The sequence below is a fragment of the Miscanthus floridulus genome, chromosome 5 (genome assembly GCF_019320115.1).
Source record: "Miscanthus floridulus cultivar M001 chromosome 5, ASM1932011v1, whole genome shotgun sequence".
Taxonomy (NCBI): domain Eukaryota; kingdom Viridiplantae; phylum Streptophyta; class Magnoliopsida; order Poales; family Poaceae; genus Miscanthus; species Miscanthus floridulus.
The window spans coordinates 20,244,484-20,263,002 of record NC_089584.1 but is presented as its reverse complement, the minus strand read 5'-3'; the positions used below and the strand labels follow the sequence as shown (position 1 = coordinate 20,263,002).

General features: G+C 45.0%; 1 protein-coding gene across 4 annotated transcripts; it reads left to right on the top strand.

Moving 5' to 3' along the window:
- Positions 1-3,939: 3,939 nt before the first annotated feature.
- Positions 3,940-12,262, top strand: LOC136449635 (uncharacterized). Of its 4 annotated transcripts, none has more exons than XM_066449743.1 (15): positions 3,940-4,383; positions 5,304-5,671; positions 6,017-6,091; positions 6,173-6,280; positions 7,064-7,096; positions 7,172-7,288; positions 7,680-7,805; positions 7,986-8,129; positions 8,305-8,715; positions 8,827-8,958; positions 9,915-10,136; positions 10,222-10,497; positions 10,697-10,834; positions 11,353-11,658; positions 11,761-12,262. In XM_066449743.1, the coding sequence occupies exons 2-15, from the start codon at positions 5,483-5,485 to the stop codon at positions 11,977-11,979; spliced, it is 2,496 nt and encodes an 831-aa protein (XP_066305840.1). In that variant the 5' UTR covers positions 3,940-4,383; positions 5,304-5,482; the 3' UTR covers positions 11,980-12,262. The 4 variants fall into 4 exon arrangements, with proteins under 4 accessions (XP_066305840.1, XP_066305838.1, XP_066305839.1 ...); XM_066449741.1 differs by having other exon boundaries at positions 5,296-5,671; XM_066449742.1 differs by having other exon boundaries at positions 3,940-4,497.
- The last annotated feature ends 6,257 nt before the right edge of the window (positions 12,263-18,519 follow it).

Sequence of the window (18,519 nt, the reverse complement as noted above, 5' to 3'; positions counted from 1 at the left end):
CTAGAGGATTGCTAGGACCTCTACCACCCATCGTCTAGTGTATTTGTTGAGTCTGTCGAAGATGCATGACTTGAGTCCTTGGAGGACCATGCCATTGACGTGCTCGACCTAACCGTTGGTTCGTGGATGTCCGACTGAGGCCCAGTCGATCCTGACGCCGTATCCATCACTAAATTCTAGGAACTTCTTTTCGGTGAAGTTAGTTTCGTGGTCAGTGATGATACAGTTAGGAACACCAAACCGGTAGATAATGTCGAGGAAGAATTTGACCATCTCTTCTGAGTGGATGTTTGTGATGGGCTTGGCCTCTATCCACTTGGTGAATTTGTCGACTGCTATGAGTAGGTGAGTAAAACCACCTGGGCCCTTTTTGAGGGGTCCCACCATGTCAAGGCCCCAGACCGTGAATGGTCAGGTGATGGGGATGGTTTAGAGTTCATGTGTCGACAGATGTGTTTGCCGAGCGTAGAACTGGCATCCTCCACATCTGCAAACAACCTCCTCTGCATCTCATAGCACGGTGGGCCAGTAAAAACCTTGATGAAAGGCTTTTTTGACCAGCGACCTTGGGGCCGCGTGATGTCCACAAATTCTAGCGTGGACCTCGAGGAGGAGCTGCTTCCCCTGGTTTGGTGGGGATACACTTCATGAGTACCTCTAACGGACTCTATTTGTAGAGTTCATCACCGAGCGCGACGAAGGTCTTGGTGCGTTGAGCGATCCATTGAGCTTTAGTCCTTTTGGGTGGGAGAACCTCCTCGAGGAGGTAGGCGAGTAGCGGTACTCGCCAGTCGATTTGATCGAGTGCCAATATGGCGACGTTCGTGGGTGACGTCGTCATAGAGGTACTAGGACCGGAGCCCCCGAGCGCTGGCTTGGCGTCAGGGTCGGAGCTAGAGCCCTCGAGCGCCGGCTGGGCATCGAGGTGTGTCTAGACTAGACTTTCCAGGATACGGGCGGACGGCTCGTGGGAGTCATTGATGAAGACCCCACTTGGGGATGGATCCTGCCTGGCGGCCAATTTTGCAAGGTAATCGATGGTATCGTTGTCCCTTTGAGGGACGTGATGCAGTTTGATCCCCTGGAATTTATCCTCGAGCTTGCGCACCTCTTGGTAGTACGCTGCCATGAGGGGGCTTTTGCAGGAAGACTCCTTCATGACCTGATCGGAGGGACAATGTGCAGCCGAGTGGGCGACTGCCGCTGAGCAAGGGCTCGAGGCGGCGAAGGCCCATCAGGCGGAGACCGAGGTGGGGTTGCGGACATCCCTAGCGAACACCAAGGTTGCGTTGCGAGAGTCCTTGGTGGCCCTTGAGCCAGAGCGGGCTGCTTTAGTGTCGGCGCAGAACGCCCTAGAGTCAGCATGGAAGGCCCTAGAGGTGGAGCGGAAGGCCCGGTCGGAGGTGAACCAAGAGGTGCTCGCGCTTAGAGGTCGGGTGATGGGAATGAAGGACGCAAGTGCTCGGCTGCATGAGCAGGCGGCTCGGTAGGCAGAGGATCTCTCCATCCTTGAGAACTTCCATGTCGGTACATGCCTTTTTCTGTTCTTCGTTGTCGGTTTTTTCCTTCAACCTATTTCTGAGCTTGTCGCTCTTCTCTTAGAGCTGGGTGGAAAGGTGAAGACGCTGGAGCGGAACCTGGAGACGATCAAGACGACCCTCAGCTGAAATGTGAAGGAACAGGCCAAGTCCCATGAAGAGCGATGTGCTCTTGAGGGGGATCTTGACTAGATCCTGCAACATTGCCCAGCTTGTCATCTCATACGTCTTCGGGTCGGCTTCCAGCACTAGCGCGCCCGTGGTCTAGCTGGCGGATGTCCCGGATGCGGTTCGGGACCTTATCAGGAGCAGGCTGTTCTACGGAGCGTCAGGGGGTGCTGACTTCGGTGGCGACGCACCATCCAAACCTAGACTTCATTGCCATCTGCAGTGGGTATGCCGAAGGCTTGAGCATGGAGGACATCTAATCGATCGGGGAGAGCTTGCTGCCGCACGCAAGATCGGTGGCGGAGCAACTTTCTAGGCTAGGCTCGCATGGACCTCAAAGCACTCGGGAGCTAGGATCCTAAGAAATGAAGTGGACTTCATTTTTCAAACCTTGGCTCACTCAAGGGAGCGATGTAGTAACCTCCGTAGCTCTCACCTTTTGCTTTTTCCCTTTTTTCTCATCTTCTTGCACTGGTTGTCCTTGAGCTTGTTAGAAGAGCTGGGAGCTATAGGTGGGGATGAACACGAGTGTCGGAGCTAGGGTGCATGCTGCAACGCCGCCAGTTGTCAGTGCTTGCCACGAAGAGTCGAGGTGAACGAGGGACCACTGTCCGTCTCCGTGCTGCCGCCTCTACTGATGCGACACAGGTCAGCCGATGAGGTAGCAAGCTAGTGTCCAAGCTCTTGCTGCTAGCTGGTCATCAACAGTAAGTAGAGCGTGTGAACATACGAACCTTGGTTGGGATCGAAGGAGGGAGGTGCCGTGACGAAGTCATCAAAGTCAGCGTCCATAGCTTACACGTGTGGCTAGAAGTCCTCGGCGTAGACGACGAGGCCCCACTTGCTGCGCCGAGACGCTCTAAGCCAGGGCGCGCTTGGGGATCTATCACCACCTCCTCGCCCGCTGTGCCAAGCCCGTGTGCACGCCCTGCCGCCATGCTCGCCGCGCCGAGCCAGGTTGCGCTCCTTCGGTAGCCAGCTGCCGTGACCGCGGTTGGTGCTGCCTGCTCGTATGTCACCGGTGGAGACCACGTTCATGGCGGTTGCACGATGAAAGAGATTGAGATCGAGGGCCGGAGGCAGTGCTATAGCCTTGTGAACTTGCTCATGTCAACTTAGCATTTGAATGAAATGCAGTGAAGAGAGCAGGGGAAGATGTGGAGGCAAGACTACCAAATTCTAATTTAAGGCAGTCCTTTTCAATTGTATAGACAAACACACACAAATCTCTTTTTTAGATTGACTTGGGCCCATTTGGCACTGCTTCGCTTCACAAGTGAAGCAAGTGTTTTGCTTCATCTCCATGAATAACTCCATTGGTGGAGCTAGATCTGCTTTGTTAAATCGTTTGGTAAATCAACTCCACACGTAGAGCTCCTTAAAACATGCCCTCACAAAATCGCATATAGGACAAGGTGAAGCTGGATGAAGCTACTATTTTTTTTGCTTCATCCCATATCAAACACCTATGAGAGCATGATTTAAGGGGGTTTTCTGCGTTTAGTCGTTTTGTTTTACCCCGTTTGGTACAAAAGGACTCTAAACGATTTTTGAAGCCGGTGGAGAAGTTGTGCCAAATAAGCCTCTATTCTAAAATGCAATAAAACAAACACATGAGGTTATGCATAAGAGGGTGAGCTGGGCCAACCAGCTATGCTCAGACAAACAAACATGCCCAAAGCACCTGTTGACGTCGAGTTGGGTCGCCACACTAGCAAGGAGTTAGATCGATGTAAGGCCTAGCCGAAGTTGGCCGACGTCTAAGGTTTATCCGCACTTAGACCTTATGCCAATAGTGATGAGCGCGATACGTAGGACATATCAGGAGCGCGATACACAAGATATGCCGCCGAGGTCTCTTGAGAGCCGAAACCCCACAAGTCATGCAACACCGACGAAGAACAAGAGGAAGAAATAAATGAGAAATGATAAAAGAGTAAAGAGAGGTAGTTAATGTGTTTTTTTTGACGATTATGAGTTTGGATTCTCAAAATCAGTCATGTACCTCTTATTTTATACGGAGTAGGAGTGGTCTTATGATCTTATCTTGTTGAAAAACGAATGTTATACTAGTTACTATATCATTTTATAGAATCCGGTCAAAACTGGTATAGGTCTCTTAAATTTCATTTTTTTAACCTCTTAGAATTGGCCTGGGCTAATTTAAGTGTCAACAGCGTCTAACCAAACACATCGACATCAAGCAAACGTTTGCGACTGCGAACACGCGGCGGCGGCAGGTGATGAGTTCCAAGTTTGACGCCTTCCAACAATGGTGTTGCCCGGAGCCCACCCGACTCCTCCCTCCCAGTTCCAATCCTCAATCCCCTCATAAAAAAAAGTTCCAATCCTCCTCGATCCCACCAGTAGAACCCTCCGCTTGTTTCTTGCTCCTGATTCTTGGATCGCGGAACCGCTCCAAACCTTTTATTGGAATTGCGGAACCGCTCTAAAGCTGCAAAAGTTTGATCTTTGCCAACCGCTTCGGGTTCTAGGTGCTGCCGAGTGGTATTTAGGCTCGAAAGAAGGCTCCGCCTGCAGTTGCCGTTCTTGTGATTGGTTCCGGGACTTGGGGTTTTAGCGCCCAAACGAGTCCCCAGGCGCGTCTGCGGCGATCTGGTTGCGAAAGGAGTTGGGCGCTGTTACAGGAATCTACAGCACCGGCCTCCCACAATTGGTTCATTCTCTTCCCGGAAGCCGCCTGCTTCTTATTGGTTTGCTTATTACATGGAGCTCCGATATGCCTTTGATCGTTGACCAGCAATCTTTGCCTGCAACTTAAGCGTTTCGGGCAAGTCCTTTTTTGGGCAGTCAATTCGATTGTTCTTGTTGGTTCCGTTTGTTATGTTAGATTTCCTTCTTTATGTGATCTATCTACTAGTAGCAGAGGACATATATTGTGAACTTTGCTAGCCCCAGCGTGCGCAGTCCAGCGCAGCTCGGCCTGCACACCCGCCCGCACGCGACACCTTCTTCCTCCCCCGCGTCTTCTCCGTCACCGGCGCCGCCCCCCGCCGCCCCCTGCCACCTCCTCGCCCCAGCCGGCTCCCGATCCGGCTCGCCGCCCTCGCCCCCGCCTCCACCACCTCCGACCGCCCCAGCGCCCACCGTGCTCCGCGGCCTTGGGGTCACCGGAGTTGGGGTCGCCGGATGAGAGAGAGAGAGAGAGAGAGAGAGAGAGAGAGAGAGAGAGAGAGAGAGAGGTGGAAGAGAGCAGGGGCGTGCGGGCGAACGGAGGTGGAAGACGCGGTTGGGGGCGGAGGGAGTTGGAGTCGTAGCGAAATCAACGGTGGATACCAGTGCGCACGCTGAGACGTTTGTGCGTGCGTGCTCGGAATCCAGTATTTGGGATTCTTTTGTGTGATACAATTAGCCTGCTGACTAGGCTGAAAGTATTGTCAAGGTCAATCTCTCGTTCATGCCTGCCATTAGAAAAGTCAACACGATGGGATTGGAAATTCCTGGTCCTCTCTCTAGAAGCTGGGATGTGAAAGATCTCAATTAGTGTGGGGGCAATATGTCACACTCATCTCATGCGTTTTCTTAGGTGTCGCTCTTCTCGTGGGTATTAATTCGGCCTAACTTGTAGGTGTACAGGTACCCATTACTACAGCGCAAAGCGGGAGATGGAGTGGCCTACCGGTGAAAGGTGTTGAGGATCAAGTGGGAACAAAGGCATAAAGCTGGAGAGTTATCTCCACCAAGGTTAAGGTGTCTCCTATAAGAGAGGTCAGAAAGGAGATTTTTGCTGAAGCTAAAGATACAAGGGAGGAGCCATGGTGAAGAAGAAGCTGAAGAAACTGTATGGCAGGGATGCTCGGGAGTTCTTTAACCAGGTCATGGTGGAGCAACCCTTGCTGCCCTTCCTGATCCCGCTCGGCCTCTTTGCGTGGTTCGTCGAACGGTGGGTTGTGCCATTCTCAAACTGGGTTCCCCTCGCTGCTGCTGTCTGGGCAACCATTCAGGTATGTGTTTCTGCCGTGTTATTTCATCTAAATTTGTTCAGGGATTGTGATGGATTTTGCTCAGTCTCTTTGATACCATGCTGAATTGGTAGAACAGTAGAAGCACAGTACATGAAAGGGGCTCTTGAGATGATGATTTGTAACTTAGCACGACAATTGCCCTTTTCTTGATAATGATGTCCTGATCTGGTCTTTGGGTTGTGAAAAATGCTCAAGGTTCCAGGGAAAGATTAATGTCAAACAGCACTATGCTTTTACACCTGCCTCATTGTTTTACTAGGAATTGTTTCTGCCCCTGTCATTAGAGTTTTTTGTCTTCTTACCTTGCTTTATGATTAATCGCAGTATGGGAGGTTTAAGAGGAGGACAACTGTAGAAGATTTGAACAAAAGATGGAAGCATCTTATACTGAATACAACAGTATTCTCTTTTGCTCCTATTTTTATCGGTACATATTTTATAGATAGATTCTGAGTCGTACTACTTTTATATCTTCTGTAGCCCACCACACCAATCGAGCCTTGCGAATGGTTGAACAAACTTTTGTTAGAAGTTTGGCCTAATTACATGGAACCAAAACTATCGAAGAGGTTTCAGTCTACTGTCGAGGTTTGCTTTTGTAATCTTGCTTAATATTTGTTCCTTATAGCTCTTCTCTGAGGAAGTTATTTCCTGTAGCTCTTGAGCACAAGGCACTAGGTTGCTAGGATCAATTCACCACTATTCTTGATTCATGAAAGATATCAGTTATACTTAGGGTCTGCTTGACTGTGGATACTAATACTAGTAATCTTGTTGGTAGAATTGCTTTTAGAAAGTTAGTCTGGTTAACTGCTTTCCTTTTTTTAATTTAAGTTGTAAAAAGTTATGATGCATTTTGAATGACCAATAATTGTGGGAGAAACAAGGGTTGAGTAGCAGGCTTTTGTCTAAACTAGGTCTAATTTTCCAAATGAACTGGAGTTTTTTAACAACAGTTTCTCATCGACAGCTTCAAAAAAAATCACAGTGACATTAACCACAAACTGACCTTTAGTAATTTTGCACTTGGGGGATATAATCTAGCAATTGTACTTTAGATGTCCTTGAAACTTTTTATTCCATTTCAGTATAAGCTAATTGCCTACCCCAACTTGCTTGGAACTGAAAGGCTATGTTGTTGTTGTTGTTGTTGTTGTTGTCAGTATAAGCTAATTGATGTTATCATTAGAGGACAGACAAGCTTCTGAGTAGGTTGAGAGTTGGTGCATTTGATTCTTGGAAGTGGGTCCCAGATAAAAATACTCACTAGCATATTCTTTGATTTGATGTATTATAAATATGTATTGGAACATATGTAGATGCTATCATGCATTGTCCATACACAGCTGACATAGCTCTATGATTTTGCAGAGACGTTTAAAGAATCGAAAACCAAAATTAATAGTAAGTTTTTCTATTTTTTTTCTTTTATGTGTTTATCATCTAATTTCAGTACTAAGGTTTTGTTTTCTTATCCAGGATAAAATAGAATTACAGGATTTCTCACTTGGCTCTTGTCCACCTACCTTGGGAGATCAGGGCATGCGTTGGATTACTTCTGGTGACCGGGTTAGTCATATCTATTCTGAACTCCAGGTGCATCTGAAAGTTTCACTTGCCCATAATCTCCTTAAGAGTGATATACAGTTATTAGGCAGTTTGTAGTCCTACCATTATATTGACAGTTATTTAGCTTATTGTCAATACTTGTTGTCTATTTAATTAATCAGACTTAATCCTACATCATTGATGCATTGAAAAAGAATCAAGTGAAAAAGGTAAATCATTGGATGCTTTACGCTTTGTTGATGTCGTCTTCGTCAATTCTGATCTCAGTTTTTTTAATGTTTGTACATACAAACAAATAGCTCCACCCCCTAGCTTTAGTAGTTTAACATTCCACATACTTTTATGGGGGTATGCAGCTTAGTAGCCACATGTTCTCTGATAGTCTGATATGAGCTCCTTTTTTCTCTCTCTCTCACAGCAAGTCATGCGCTTGGGATTTGATTGGAATAGCCACGAGATGAGTGTAATGTTTTTGGCGAAATTAGCAAAGCCACTGATTGGGGCTTGTCGAATTGTTATAAACAGCATTCACATCAAGGGAGATGTATGCTTTTTCCTCTCTCCATTTTGTCTTGTTACTTAACTTATTATGTAGTATTGTTTTTTGTAATTCTGTAAACTACTTTTCTTAATTCCGAAAGCAGATTATTGCATCAGCCACTCATGATTCGTGTGTGCCAGATTGAGTTTCAACACTATCTCTGATTCAGTTATATTATTGCAGCTTCTACTATCACCCATACTTGATGGGGAAGCTATACTCTATTCTTTTGAATCAACCCCAGAAGTCAGGATTGGGGTAGCATTTGGAAGTGGTGGAAGCCAAGCAATTCCTGGTATGGAGTTGCCAGGTGTCTCGACATGGCTGGTGGGTTTATGCTGACCATTTAGGGCGAAAATATCATAGTTCAAATTTTAATTCTTTTAAAAAATCGCTGATATCTTGTATTCTCTTCATGTGATGGCAGACATTGCATAGCATAATTTGTATGCTACATCTAACTATCTAATGATATCTAGTGTGTATTTTATGAACCGTGCAGGTGAAGCTTTTGACTGAAACCATAGGGAAAACAATGGTTGAACCTCGCCGGCTATGTTTTTCTTTGCCATCAGTAGATCTAAGGAAACGAGCAGTTGGAGGTGTTCTCTCAGTTACTGTTGTTTCAGCTAGTAACCTCTGTAAGAGCACAGCTAAGGATATAGGGAGCCGCCAAAGCTCAAATGGAGGGGCCATGTATGGAATTGCTGATAACAAGGTATCACAGACATTTGTTGAGGTAGAAGTTGGCAATTTGATGAGAAAAACAAGTACCAGTAAGGGTCTAAATCCTACGTGGAACAGTACATTTAACATGGTACTGCATGGAGAGACAGGCATTGTCAAGTTTCTTCTGTATGAATTGGATTCTGGTGGTGTCAAATTCAATTACTTGACAAGATGTGAGATAAAGGTATTCTAGATATAAAGCTATTTCTATTTGAGTCAACTTTTCCCTATTCTTGTGACAATTGTGGTTCTTCCCACATATCCAAGGACACTGAAGTAAAAGTAATGTAAACAGGTCAAGTATGTTCTTGATGGTTCAACAATATTTTGGGCTATAGGGCATAACTCTGGTGTCGTCGCAAAGCATACTGAGCATTGCGGTCAAGAAGTTGGAATGGTTGTTCCGTTTGAGGATATCAATGGCGAGGTACATTTCATTTACATTGCTACTTTAGTTTTTGAACCCGATATAAGATTGTAAGGCATGAATGGCCAATTGATAGAAATTTAATACCATCTGCTTGCTAGTTTTCTCAAGTCATCACTGTACGTGTCTGGTCTTCCATTGTGCCACGTGTTTCTAGCAGATCATCATCAACTAATGTTGTGAATTAACACAGGCTAGGACCTCTGTAACTTACATAGTTGTAAACTTCCACTCTCCACAGTTGTATATTACTTCTCTATTAAACTGACACTGTCAGTCTTTATGCTTGGAACATATGATATGTTATAGAAAAAAAGGAAGTTTTGCTGATTGTTGATTTTACTAACACTTTTGTAAGTGAGAAACAAAGATAAAGCGCTAGAGAGATGTCCATCCATGTTCAAGGAATCCTTGGAAGTAACAAAAGTTCATTCAATTGAACATCAATAATTTCTTAGAAAATGCTAAATAAGCACTTATAATTTTGATGATACAGGGCAATGCTATATTATATAACACCATTATTCATCCTTCTTATCCCAGACTATTGATATTAGTAGTGATTGTAGTTTCGCCTTCTAGATCATTGACATTCAGAAATTTCCAAAAAAGTTGCATCCCAATTTGTCTGCTTAAGTTGTTGCATGGCATCTTTTTATAAATCACTTGCATTGAGTTAATGTCCGAAATCATTTATGTTGGTAACATGAGCCATTTAATTAGACATTTTTGGCATGCGCTATTTTGAGGGATAAAATGCTGATTGTAACAAGTAAAATCAAACTGGCATACCAATCATCAATTAGACCTATGGGTTCTTGTTCAACTACAAACTGGATAACTATAAGAGAAGAAAGTATGACATTTCTTGCCTTATCACCCCCCTTTCTGTTCTAGCTTATTTTTTGTATGGAGTATGAATGATGGTATGAACTTGTTAAATGTTTTTTTCGCAGTTAACTGTAAGCCTTGTGTTAAAAGAATGGCAGTTCTCTGATGGGTCAGTTACATTGAGTAATTCTCTGGGCAATGGACTTCAATGCTCATTTGATGGATCGACAAAGCTTCAGTCCACAACAGGAAGGAGACTTAGGGTCAGAGTTGTTGAGGGCAGGGCCCTTACAGCTAATAGTAAATCTGGAAAATGTGACCCTTATGTGAAACTCCAGTATGGAAAGGTTAGTTGTTCCCTTGCTGAAGTTTAGTTCTTCCAACTATCCAGTTAAGACAATTTCAAATGCTAATATTTTATTCTTCTATTAGGCTCTATACCGAACAAAAACACTGTCACATACGGTCCGACCAGTTTGGAATGACAAGTTTGAGTTTGATGAGATCTCTGGCGGTGAATATCTGAAGATCAAATGCTACAATGCAGATATGTTCGGTGATGAAAGCATTGGTAGTGCAAGAGTTAATCTGGAGGGGCTTTTAGATGGTGCTAGCCGTGATGTTTGGGTCCCACTTGAAAAAGTAGATTCAGGAGAGATCAGGCTTGAAATTGAGCCAATAAAGAATGATCACAACAATAGCATGCAGGTATATATGTGCTCTCCTCCTGTTCTCTTAAGCCTGGATTAGATTGTTAGAGCTCCTATGGTGAACACTAGACATTTAAATATTTGAAGCTTGCAGCAGAACTAGCTCATTGATAATTTCACAACATTTCATTAGGAGCACTGTGTTGCAAATATTGGTTCTCTGCTTCTGAAATATTGTTTGTCCTCCCTTTTTTTAGAGCTCAAGCAGTAAAGCTGGAGCGGGTTGGATTGAGCTAGTCGTAATTGAAGCCAGAGACCTTGTTGCTGCTGATCTGAGAGGCACTAGTGATCCTTATGTCAGGGTGCAATATGGGAACCAGAAGAAACGAACCAAGGTTAGATTATAAATTTTAGTGACTCAATCTACTTATCATGTTTGCACAAAATCTCTGCCTAATAGGATGTGCTAGCCATACTGATTTTCGAAAGAACTTTGCGAAACTATGCTGGAGTAATAGTATCTGCTATTATTGTCACTTATCTTGTACTTCAGATTAGTAGCCCGTAGCTGCCTATATGGAAGTGTTTCCTTGGTAATGCGAGGAGCCTTGTTACTTTGTAGTGGACAGGTAGCAGCTGTGGCTTTGCTCTTTTGTGTGTGTGCGTGTGGTTTCTCACATCTGAGTTCAGAAAGAATTATGGCCTCCTGGCAGCATATTTCTCATTGATGCTATGGCCCCGTTCGCTTCGCTGGAAAAACAAGCCGAAACACTGTTTCGGCTGATTTGTTGTGAGAGAAAAATACTGTTCCCGCTGAAAAAAAGCTGAAAAGTAAGGATTACAAGAGAAGCGAATAGGACCTATGTATGGAGAAGTCACAGTTTGTTGAAGGTGTCTTATTCTTTCTGTGCAGGTCATTTACAAAACACTCTCTCCCCAGTGGAACCAGACATTCGAGTTCCCAGAAACTGGAGAACCCCTGATTTTGCATGTGAAGGACCACAACGCGGTCCTTCCAACCGCTAGTATCGGCAATTGCACCGTTGAATACAGCATGCTGTCTCCAAACCAATCTGCTGAAAAATGGATACCACTCCAAGGGGTAAAAAGCGGAGAAATCCATGTAAAGATCGCGCGAAGGGTATCGGTACCAGACTCAGAGAAGAAAAACATTCTGGGGACAGATCCATCTGGCAAGGGGCACATGATATCGACACAGGTGCAGAACATTTGAACCTGTTCACTAGTGCCGCACCCCTCTGAACTTCTGTTTGACATTCATTTCTGACGGTGTAACGAACGTGCTGTGAATTCTCCACAGATGAGAAACAGCCTGAAGAAATTCACAGGCTTGATCGACGAGGGCGGTGACCCGGAGGCCCTGTCGCTAGCCGTGACGGAGATGGAAGGCATCCAGGGCGAGCAGGAAGAGTACATAGAAACCCTGGAGCGGGAGAAGGCGATGCTGTTGCACAAGATACATGAGCTTGGTTCCGAAATCGTTAGGACTTCATCTGGTCCTCCAAGGACGCGGTACTAGTAGATCTGCAAATGCACATGCACCCCGCTGAACATATATATTTATTTACGGGAAGGTGAAGACCTGATTGTACCGTACGTAGAACTCTATACATACCTGTGCATATACCATACCAGTGAGCAGTACAGCTTGTAAGTAGGTCAGATGTGTAGGAAGCGCGCACACACACAGAAGTTGCTCGACTTTGTACACAGTAATCTACTTGTTCGCTTGGACCAGCCAACAATGTTTTTCTCTCACAACAAATCAGCACCAGTGAGACTTATCAATTCAGAAACCAACCAGCGAAATATACGTTTTAAAGAAAAGACAGTTTAATATACGTTACCAGCACACACTCGATCATTGTATTGTACTCCAGTTGATTCCTGAAATGATCATGGATTCTATTTCTATACGAACATTGTAGTACTCCACGCTTGGATATGCACACGTGGGCGGTACAGACTAGATTCTAGTAGAGACCAAGAAACGATGCAGAAGCATGCTCCAATGGCCTGCTCCCCTTTTCAGGCATGCCTTGCGATGCAGCCCCCCCCTGCCCCCTCCTCCTGTAGGCTGAGATTTCCTCGAGGCTGTGGCCTGCCGTGCCGCCAGGTTTTCAGGGGCCGTGTCGCCGGAGCCGGACATGGGCTGGAGCTGGAGGAGGTAGGACGGCGAAAGCCTAGCGGGGTATGCAGCGCCCGAACTGGAAAGCGTCTGCGTCTGCGTCTGCGTCTCGGCACAGAGGACGACACGCCGATCAAAGCAGAGTGATGGATACCTGAAAGCTACTCGCTACTACTAGTGCTAGTGCCAGTGCTACCACGCGTCCACGGCTTATGTTGTCAAGTCAATTGATTTTGCTGTGTGTCTGAAAATCATGCGGCAAAGTCAATCGGTCTGTGGCAGAAGCCCGAGCTGTCGAAGGGTTTGACTTTTTGGCCTGTGCTGGCGTAGGTTCACACCCTACCATCTACTAGTATCTGGAATGTACGATTGACAAAACGTTGGTACTATCATTTTAAAGTAGGTTGCAATTGCAAACACAGAAATTGTCTCAAGGCATAATGATGCATGAGGATTGGTGTTAGTTGACGCCTTGACGGTCTACAGGGAATGCGCCGGCCTCATGCAGCACAAGCCTTAATGGATCCTCATCCCCTTGCGGCCGGATGGGAACTGTGCATTTTAGATACCCTCAAATTCCAAGTTTTTCCCCTCTCCATCACATTCAATTTTAATCCGTCTGCATGGAGCATGAAATGTAGGTAAAAAAAAAACTAATACCACAGTTAGTTGGAAATCACGAGATGAATCTTTTGAGTTAGTTGGGTCCACGATTGAACCAAGTATTTACTAAAATAAGACGAAAGTGCTACTATTTATCAGTTTAAATTTCTTTTTGCATCTAAACAAGGCCTTGGACGACACTGCCGCAGTATAATAGAAGCAAAGCGCGTGAGACAAAGGGCGCTTCTACAACTCAGTGGCAGTCCTAGTCGTTACCATTGTGTGCGCGCGCGCGCAAATGAGCGCTGACACAGATGGCGCAAGGCGTAGGTGCTCAGCTACACCAGCCTAGGCTCATATCGACCGACCCATGATCGAAGCTCCAAGGAGGAGAGGACCACGCAACGCAAGCGCATGCCAATGCCATGCCTGCAGCAGGGTAGGGTACGTACGTTAACTTGCCTTAGCTTATGAGGCCGTCTTTGTTTTCTTGCTCCAAGATATTGCCAGCCTCCATCCGGGGAAGGCAAAAATAAATCGCAGTTCCAAACTGTACAGTGTGCGGTACACGGTACGTTGCACTCTTTACATTACATTAGCTTCCCTGCGTTTTTACTGCCTCTAGTTACTCCTTCTAGGGTGTTGAAACATAGTACAAACGCAGATATTTACATATATCCACGCATATTCAATCCCTACTACCTCTGAAAGTTTGGTTTTGATGGAGAGATATTGAGATTGATGAAGTCGAATAACTATCAATATGTATAGTTTGTAAATAAATTATTTCTAACCTACGTGTAGTGTAGGTGCACGGGTTGGTGGATTAATTCTCGTTAAATTAATGAACAGTCCGCCTCCCCCCTATAATAATGTGGACAAGATAAATGTAGTTCTAATATGAAATTCATTAAGGCCAGGGAGTTTTACGAGAGTTTCATCTGCATTAAATAGGTTGTCACATAAGTATTTTTGATGGCATGACAATGTATTTAAGAAGAGAGAAGAATCGAGGTTTATCTAGATGAAACTCTCTTGACATGATTACTAACTTTCTATGAGTCATAAAATTAAATGGCTATGAAACTATAGAATGCAATTTTCCATTGAGAGCGGGTGTTTTCATCCTTGTTTGTTTCGCTGAAATTTGGCTCATGCTGATTTGTTGGTGAGAGAAAAACACTGTTTGTTCACCGAGAAGTACTGTTGCAGAACAGGGCAAACGAAAGTTTGTGTTTTAATGGATCAGAAAGTATCATGCATATAGTGTTATATAGCCTCCTCTGAGTCGTCATCATGCGCTACCCGGCATGCGTGAGCAAGCATGCATGACTCATCACCGTACGCTCAGCATGCACGAACTACAGCGCATCCAGATTCCAGACGCCTCATGCTTGATTGCGCATTCATCCATGCGTACTCACACTGACGACTCGTCTACAGGCCAAGCAGCAGTTTGGCACATGATCGATCCTCTAGTTCCACCCGGTACCACACCCAGGACCCAGCCCAAATGCCCAATCGACCGTTCCACGCACTAAGCCTGGATCCGCATAGTTCCATATATAAGGGCGTGATTGGTTGCTCCAAAGTCGACGGTCCGGGATGGTAGCCCTGTCCAGGCTCTTCTCAGCCGGCATCAAAGCATTCATCTATATTTGTTTGGTTTGCTTTAGCTTAGCTGTCCTGGATGACAATGATTCTGTTTGGTTGCCCCCATTGATCGTTTTGTTGTATGAAGTGATGGTAGCGTTTGTGTTTGGTTGGGCGCACGGCCTGAGGTGCGAGCACCCGTGTACCATTTTGGTGTGGTTACTACCAGGTATTGCATAATGAAGAAGAATAGAAGGAAACATAGATAATTTTGCCTTAGTTCAACAAGCTTGGCATTGACAATGACCTTGGAGCTTCTAATGACATAAACATGACAATAGTACTCCCAGCAAATCATAAACAAGAGCGTGACTGGTTGCCCAAAAGTCACAGTTCCTCACAAGGTCATTGTCTCCACACGTTTTCATGGCATTTTGAAACTATCACAGGCAATATGAAACAATTAGATGCACCTACAACAATGCTTAGCAATGAAGAACTTAAGCATCATCAAAATAAACGACCGAACCAAAGCAATAGCCAGTAACCAAGGTATTTTAGGGCTTCATTTGTTGCCCGAAGCACTGCAAGGAGGCATTTTAGGGCATAGACCCCAGGCTCCTTTTCCCGATAGATAACATACAAAGCCATGACATTTTGAGCATCACAGACAGTTGTAGCAACGAGCAAGAACGAACCACAGGAGCACCAGCAACAGAAAAGACTGCACCACAGCCACAACAAATAACACCGGTTTCTTCCTGAGCACCTTTGGTGGAGGATTGATAAAAACTTTATCATCTTCACAACCCATGAACTCTAAGTATGATGCTTCTGCCTCTTCTTTGTTAGGGAAGCTCTTGTAGTTGTTGTTTTTAAAACCAGTTACCTGGGCATTGCATCTAGCCCAGGTTGCATATACCCTAGGAACTCTGCCACGGTACACAACATACCAAGCCATTTGCTCCTTAAAAAACACATAAAAGCAAGTATAAGATGTTGATAAGATGAGGGGTAGTTCAATCGATTTGCCTCAGATTTAATTGCCTTTTCATTTGACCTTGAACTTGGAGCTTAAGAAACATAGACAGCAACAAACCTCAAACAGATAGTAGAAAACCAAGATCATGACATGCATGAAACCATGAGAGGCATCCAGCCTAGCCATCAGATCATCAGAATTGTCCAGCTGTTGCTTGGGCATGGATGTTTCACATGGTTTGATGACAGCCATGAGAAGCATAAGCAGAAGATAGAAGAAACAATGCTCCAGTACCTCACAAGTCCAAGGTCATCAATGTGCATAATCCATTACTCAAACTAGCACTGTTATCTTCATAGGCATGAAAAGGATCTCACAATTGTATCAACCCCAGTCAAAAACTGCAATCATCCCAGGTGGCAAATAAGAACACAAATTGCTAAGGTAAGTTCATGACTCCCATGGAACCGTGGGACACGTCCATCCTAGCCATCCGGTAGGCACGCCTACAACAGTTGCTTGGGAATGGATGTATCCCACGGTTTGATAAAAGACATGAGAAAACATAGGCAGACAATAAAGCAACAACATGAATAATACCCACAGCCACCTTAGATTGCTATAGTTTGCATCATCGGCCAAATAGGAACTCCTACAAGAACAATAACATCATCTGAAATGTATTAGGTGAACTGACAATCAAAGGTATTTTAGGGCTCAGATCAACTAAGTGACAATCCATCACCCTTTGTTAATGTCTACACCACACAGATCAACAAAGCCTCACATCCATCACCATGGCTCCTATGCTATTCCAGACTAGGTGCAGCCTTGGTTAGGCAGCAAATGGTTCTTTGTAGCATCAGTTGAGGTAAGTGCTACACATCAAAATACTTCCTACAGCATAAGACAGTTAGCATGGCTATATGCAAAAGTGGAGAGGCCAGCTAGTATGCATATAAGCAAAGTAGGTTGTGCTCAGGTAGGTCCTAAGCCATAGGATCCTATGAGCCTCTATCATCTGAACAAAGCAAAGTCCCTCAGCCTTGTTCTTCAGCAGGTAAACCAGGACAAACATGAGTGCCTCCTATGAGTACCTAGGACAGTCCATAACATAGCCATAAAGATCCTGATGCACCTCATTATGATGTGGAGTCTTGAGGGCATCTCCTACAGAGTCCACAGCCTTGATCATTCCATTCATGAGGTCTATTTCCTCTGGGCAAGCTTTCTTCTCTTGCCACCCCTTTCCTCCTAGCCCTTGGCATCAGAACCCTTAGAGCCTTCCATACCAGAAGGAGTTCCCTTTCTAGACTCAGCCTCTGTGCCACCTAAGTTAGTGTTGTCCTCAACGGTATTAATATCAACTTGGCCAATGTCGGTTGGAATACCTAGAGGCTCATTTGAGCCCATTGCATACCTGCCTATTGCCTGGTTATCACCAAAGATGGCCTCCATCTGAACATAGTTCTCTATTGGTGTGTTCAAGAACTTAGCATCAGCAGGATGGTCCTAGTTAGTGAAACAGATGTAACTATTAGACATAGGGGAGCAAAACAAAAAAGAAGGGATAGCTGAGGTGTTATCCAAATAGTTTCTAACCTTGGTGTGGCCTAGCAGGTGTTCATCATCAAGTACTATCATATGGTGGTCCTCATCCCATAGAGCACCACTCAAATCCTTGAGCCTAACAACCTTAACCCACCTTTGCCTCCACTTTCTCAGGTGATTGTAAATCTGCTGGGTGGTCACATTGACCCTAGCAAACTCAGAGACCATGAGTGCAACCTGCCTAACATGTACCTCCTTGAACCCTTTCTCAGTTTTGACCCCCTGCCCCACCAAATCATGGAACCTCCTAAGCATGAACCCAGACTAGATAGGACTCTAGTGCATAGGGCCATTGGGCTAAGGGGCTGCTTGGTTGCCATCATCATCAGCAACTACCCCACCCTATTCCACCACATTGTCCTCACCACCAATGTTAACAACCTAGTCAGGCACATTGTCCATTTCCTATCCACAACCAGTACGTAAGGAAAACAAATTGCATGGTATGAAATACAAGTTGAACAGATCAAATAGGCAGAAAATGAGTAGGTACTACATCATTGCAAAGTGCCATAGGTCTTAGTAAAAATACAAGTTTCTCTAATGCTACTAAACAGTACACACACCATGACACTACACCCTAGAATTCCCCCTATTTTGCCACATCTGTGCAGCCCATGTCTCCCTCTGTTGTGCCTAGGTACCATTGTCAAGGACATGATCTGGTTGTGAGGCATTATCATTGATGTTAGGTGTCCATGTGGATTCAACAGGCACATGCTCATCCTGCCCATGCCTGAGGATCCAATTGTGAAGAATACAATAGGCTAGAACAAGCTTAGCTTGGGTCTTGTATGGGTGGAAAGGTTTGTTGTCCAATATCCTGAATCTATTCTTTAGAGCCCCAAAAGCCCTCTCAACTGTTACTCTAAGAGACGAATCCCTTAGATTAAAAAGCTCTCTTTGATTTTGAGGTCGATTTGAACCAAACTCCCTCAAATGGTACCTTGTGGCATGAAATGGTGGCAAGAAACCAGGCCTCATTGCATAGCTAGCATCGACAAGATAGAATTTTCCTAAAAATTAGCAGATAGGAACATGTTTTAGTAGTTTCATTTAGGATTAAGCAAAGTGTCAAAAGTTTTTTTTTGGTTTGGATGATACCTGGTGGCACTCTAAGGCCATCATCTCTTTCAAGAGCA

What these genes read in the sequence shown, in the direction of transcription:
- LOC136449635 (XM_066449743.1), top strand. Translation starts at nt 5,483, where the DNA reads ATGGTGAAGAAGAAGCTGAAGAAACTGTATGGCAGGGATGCTCGGGAG. An exon ending in GGTTTCAGTCTACTGTCGAG is followed by an intron (nt 6,281 to 7,063) that starts GTTTGCTTTTGT and finishes ATGATTTTGCAG; the next exon opens with AGACGTTTAAAGAATCGAAA. An exon ending in ATCGAAAACCAAAATTAATA is followed by an intron (nt 7,097 to 7,171) that starts GTAAGTTTTTCT and finishes TTTCTTATCCAG; the next exon opens with GATAAAATAGAATTACAGGA.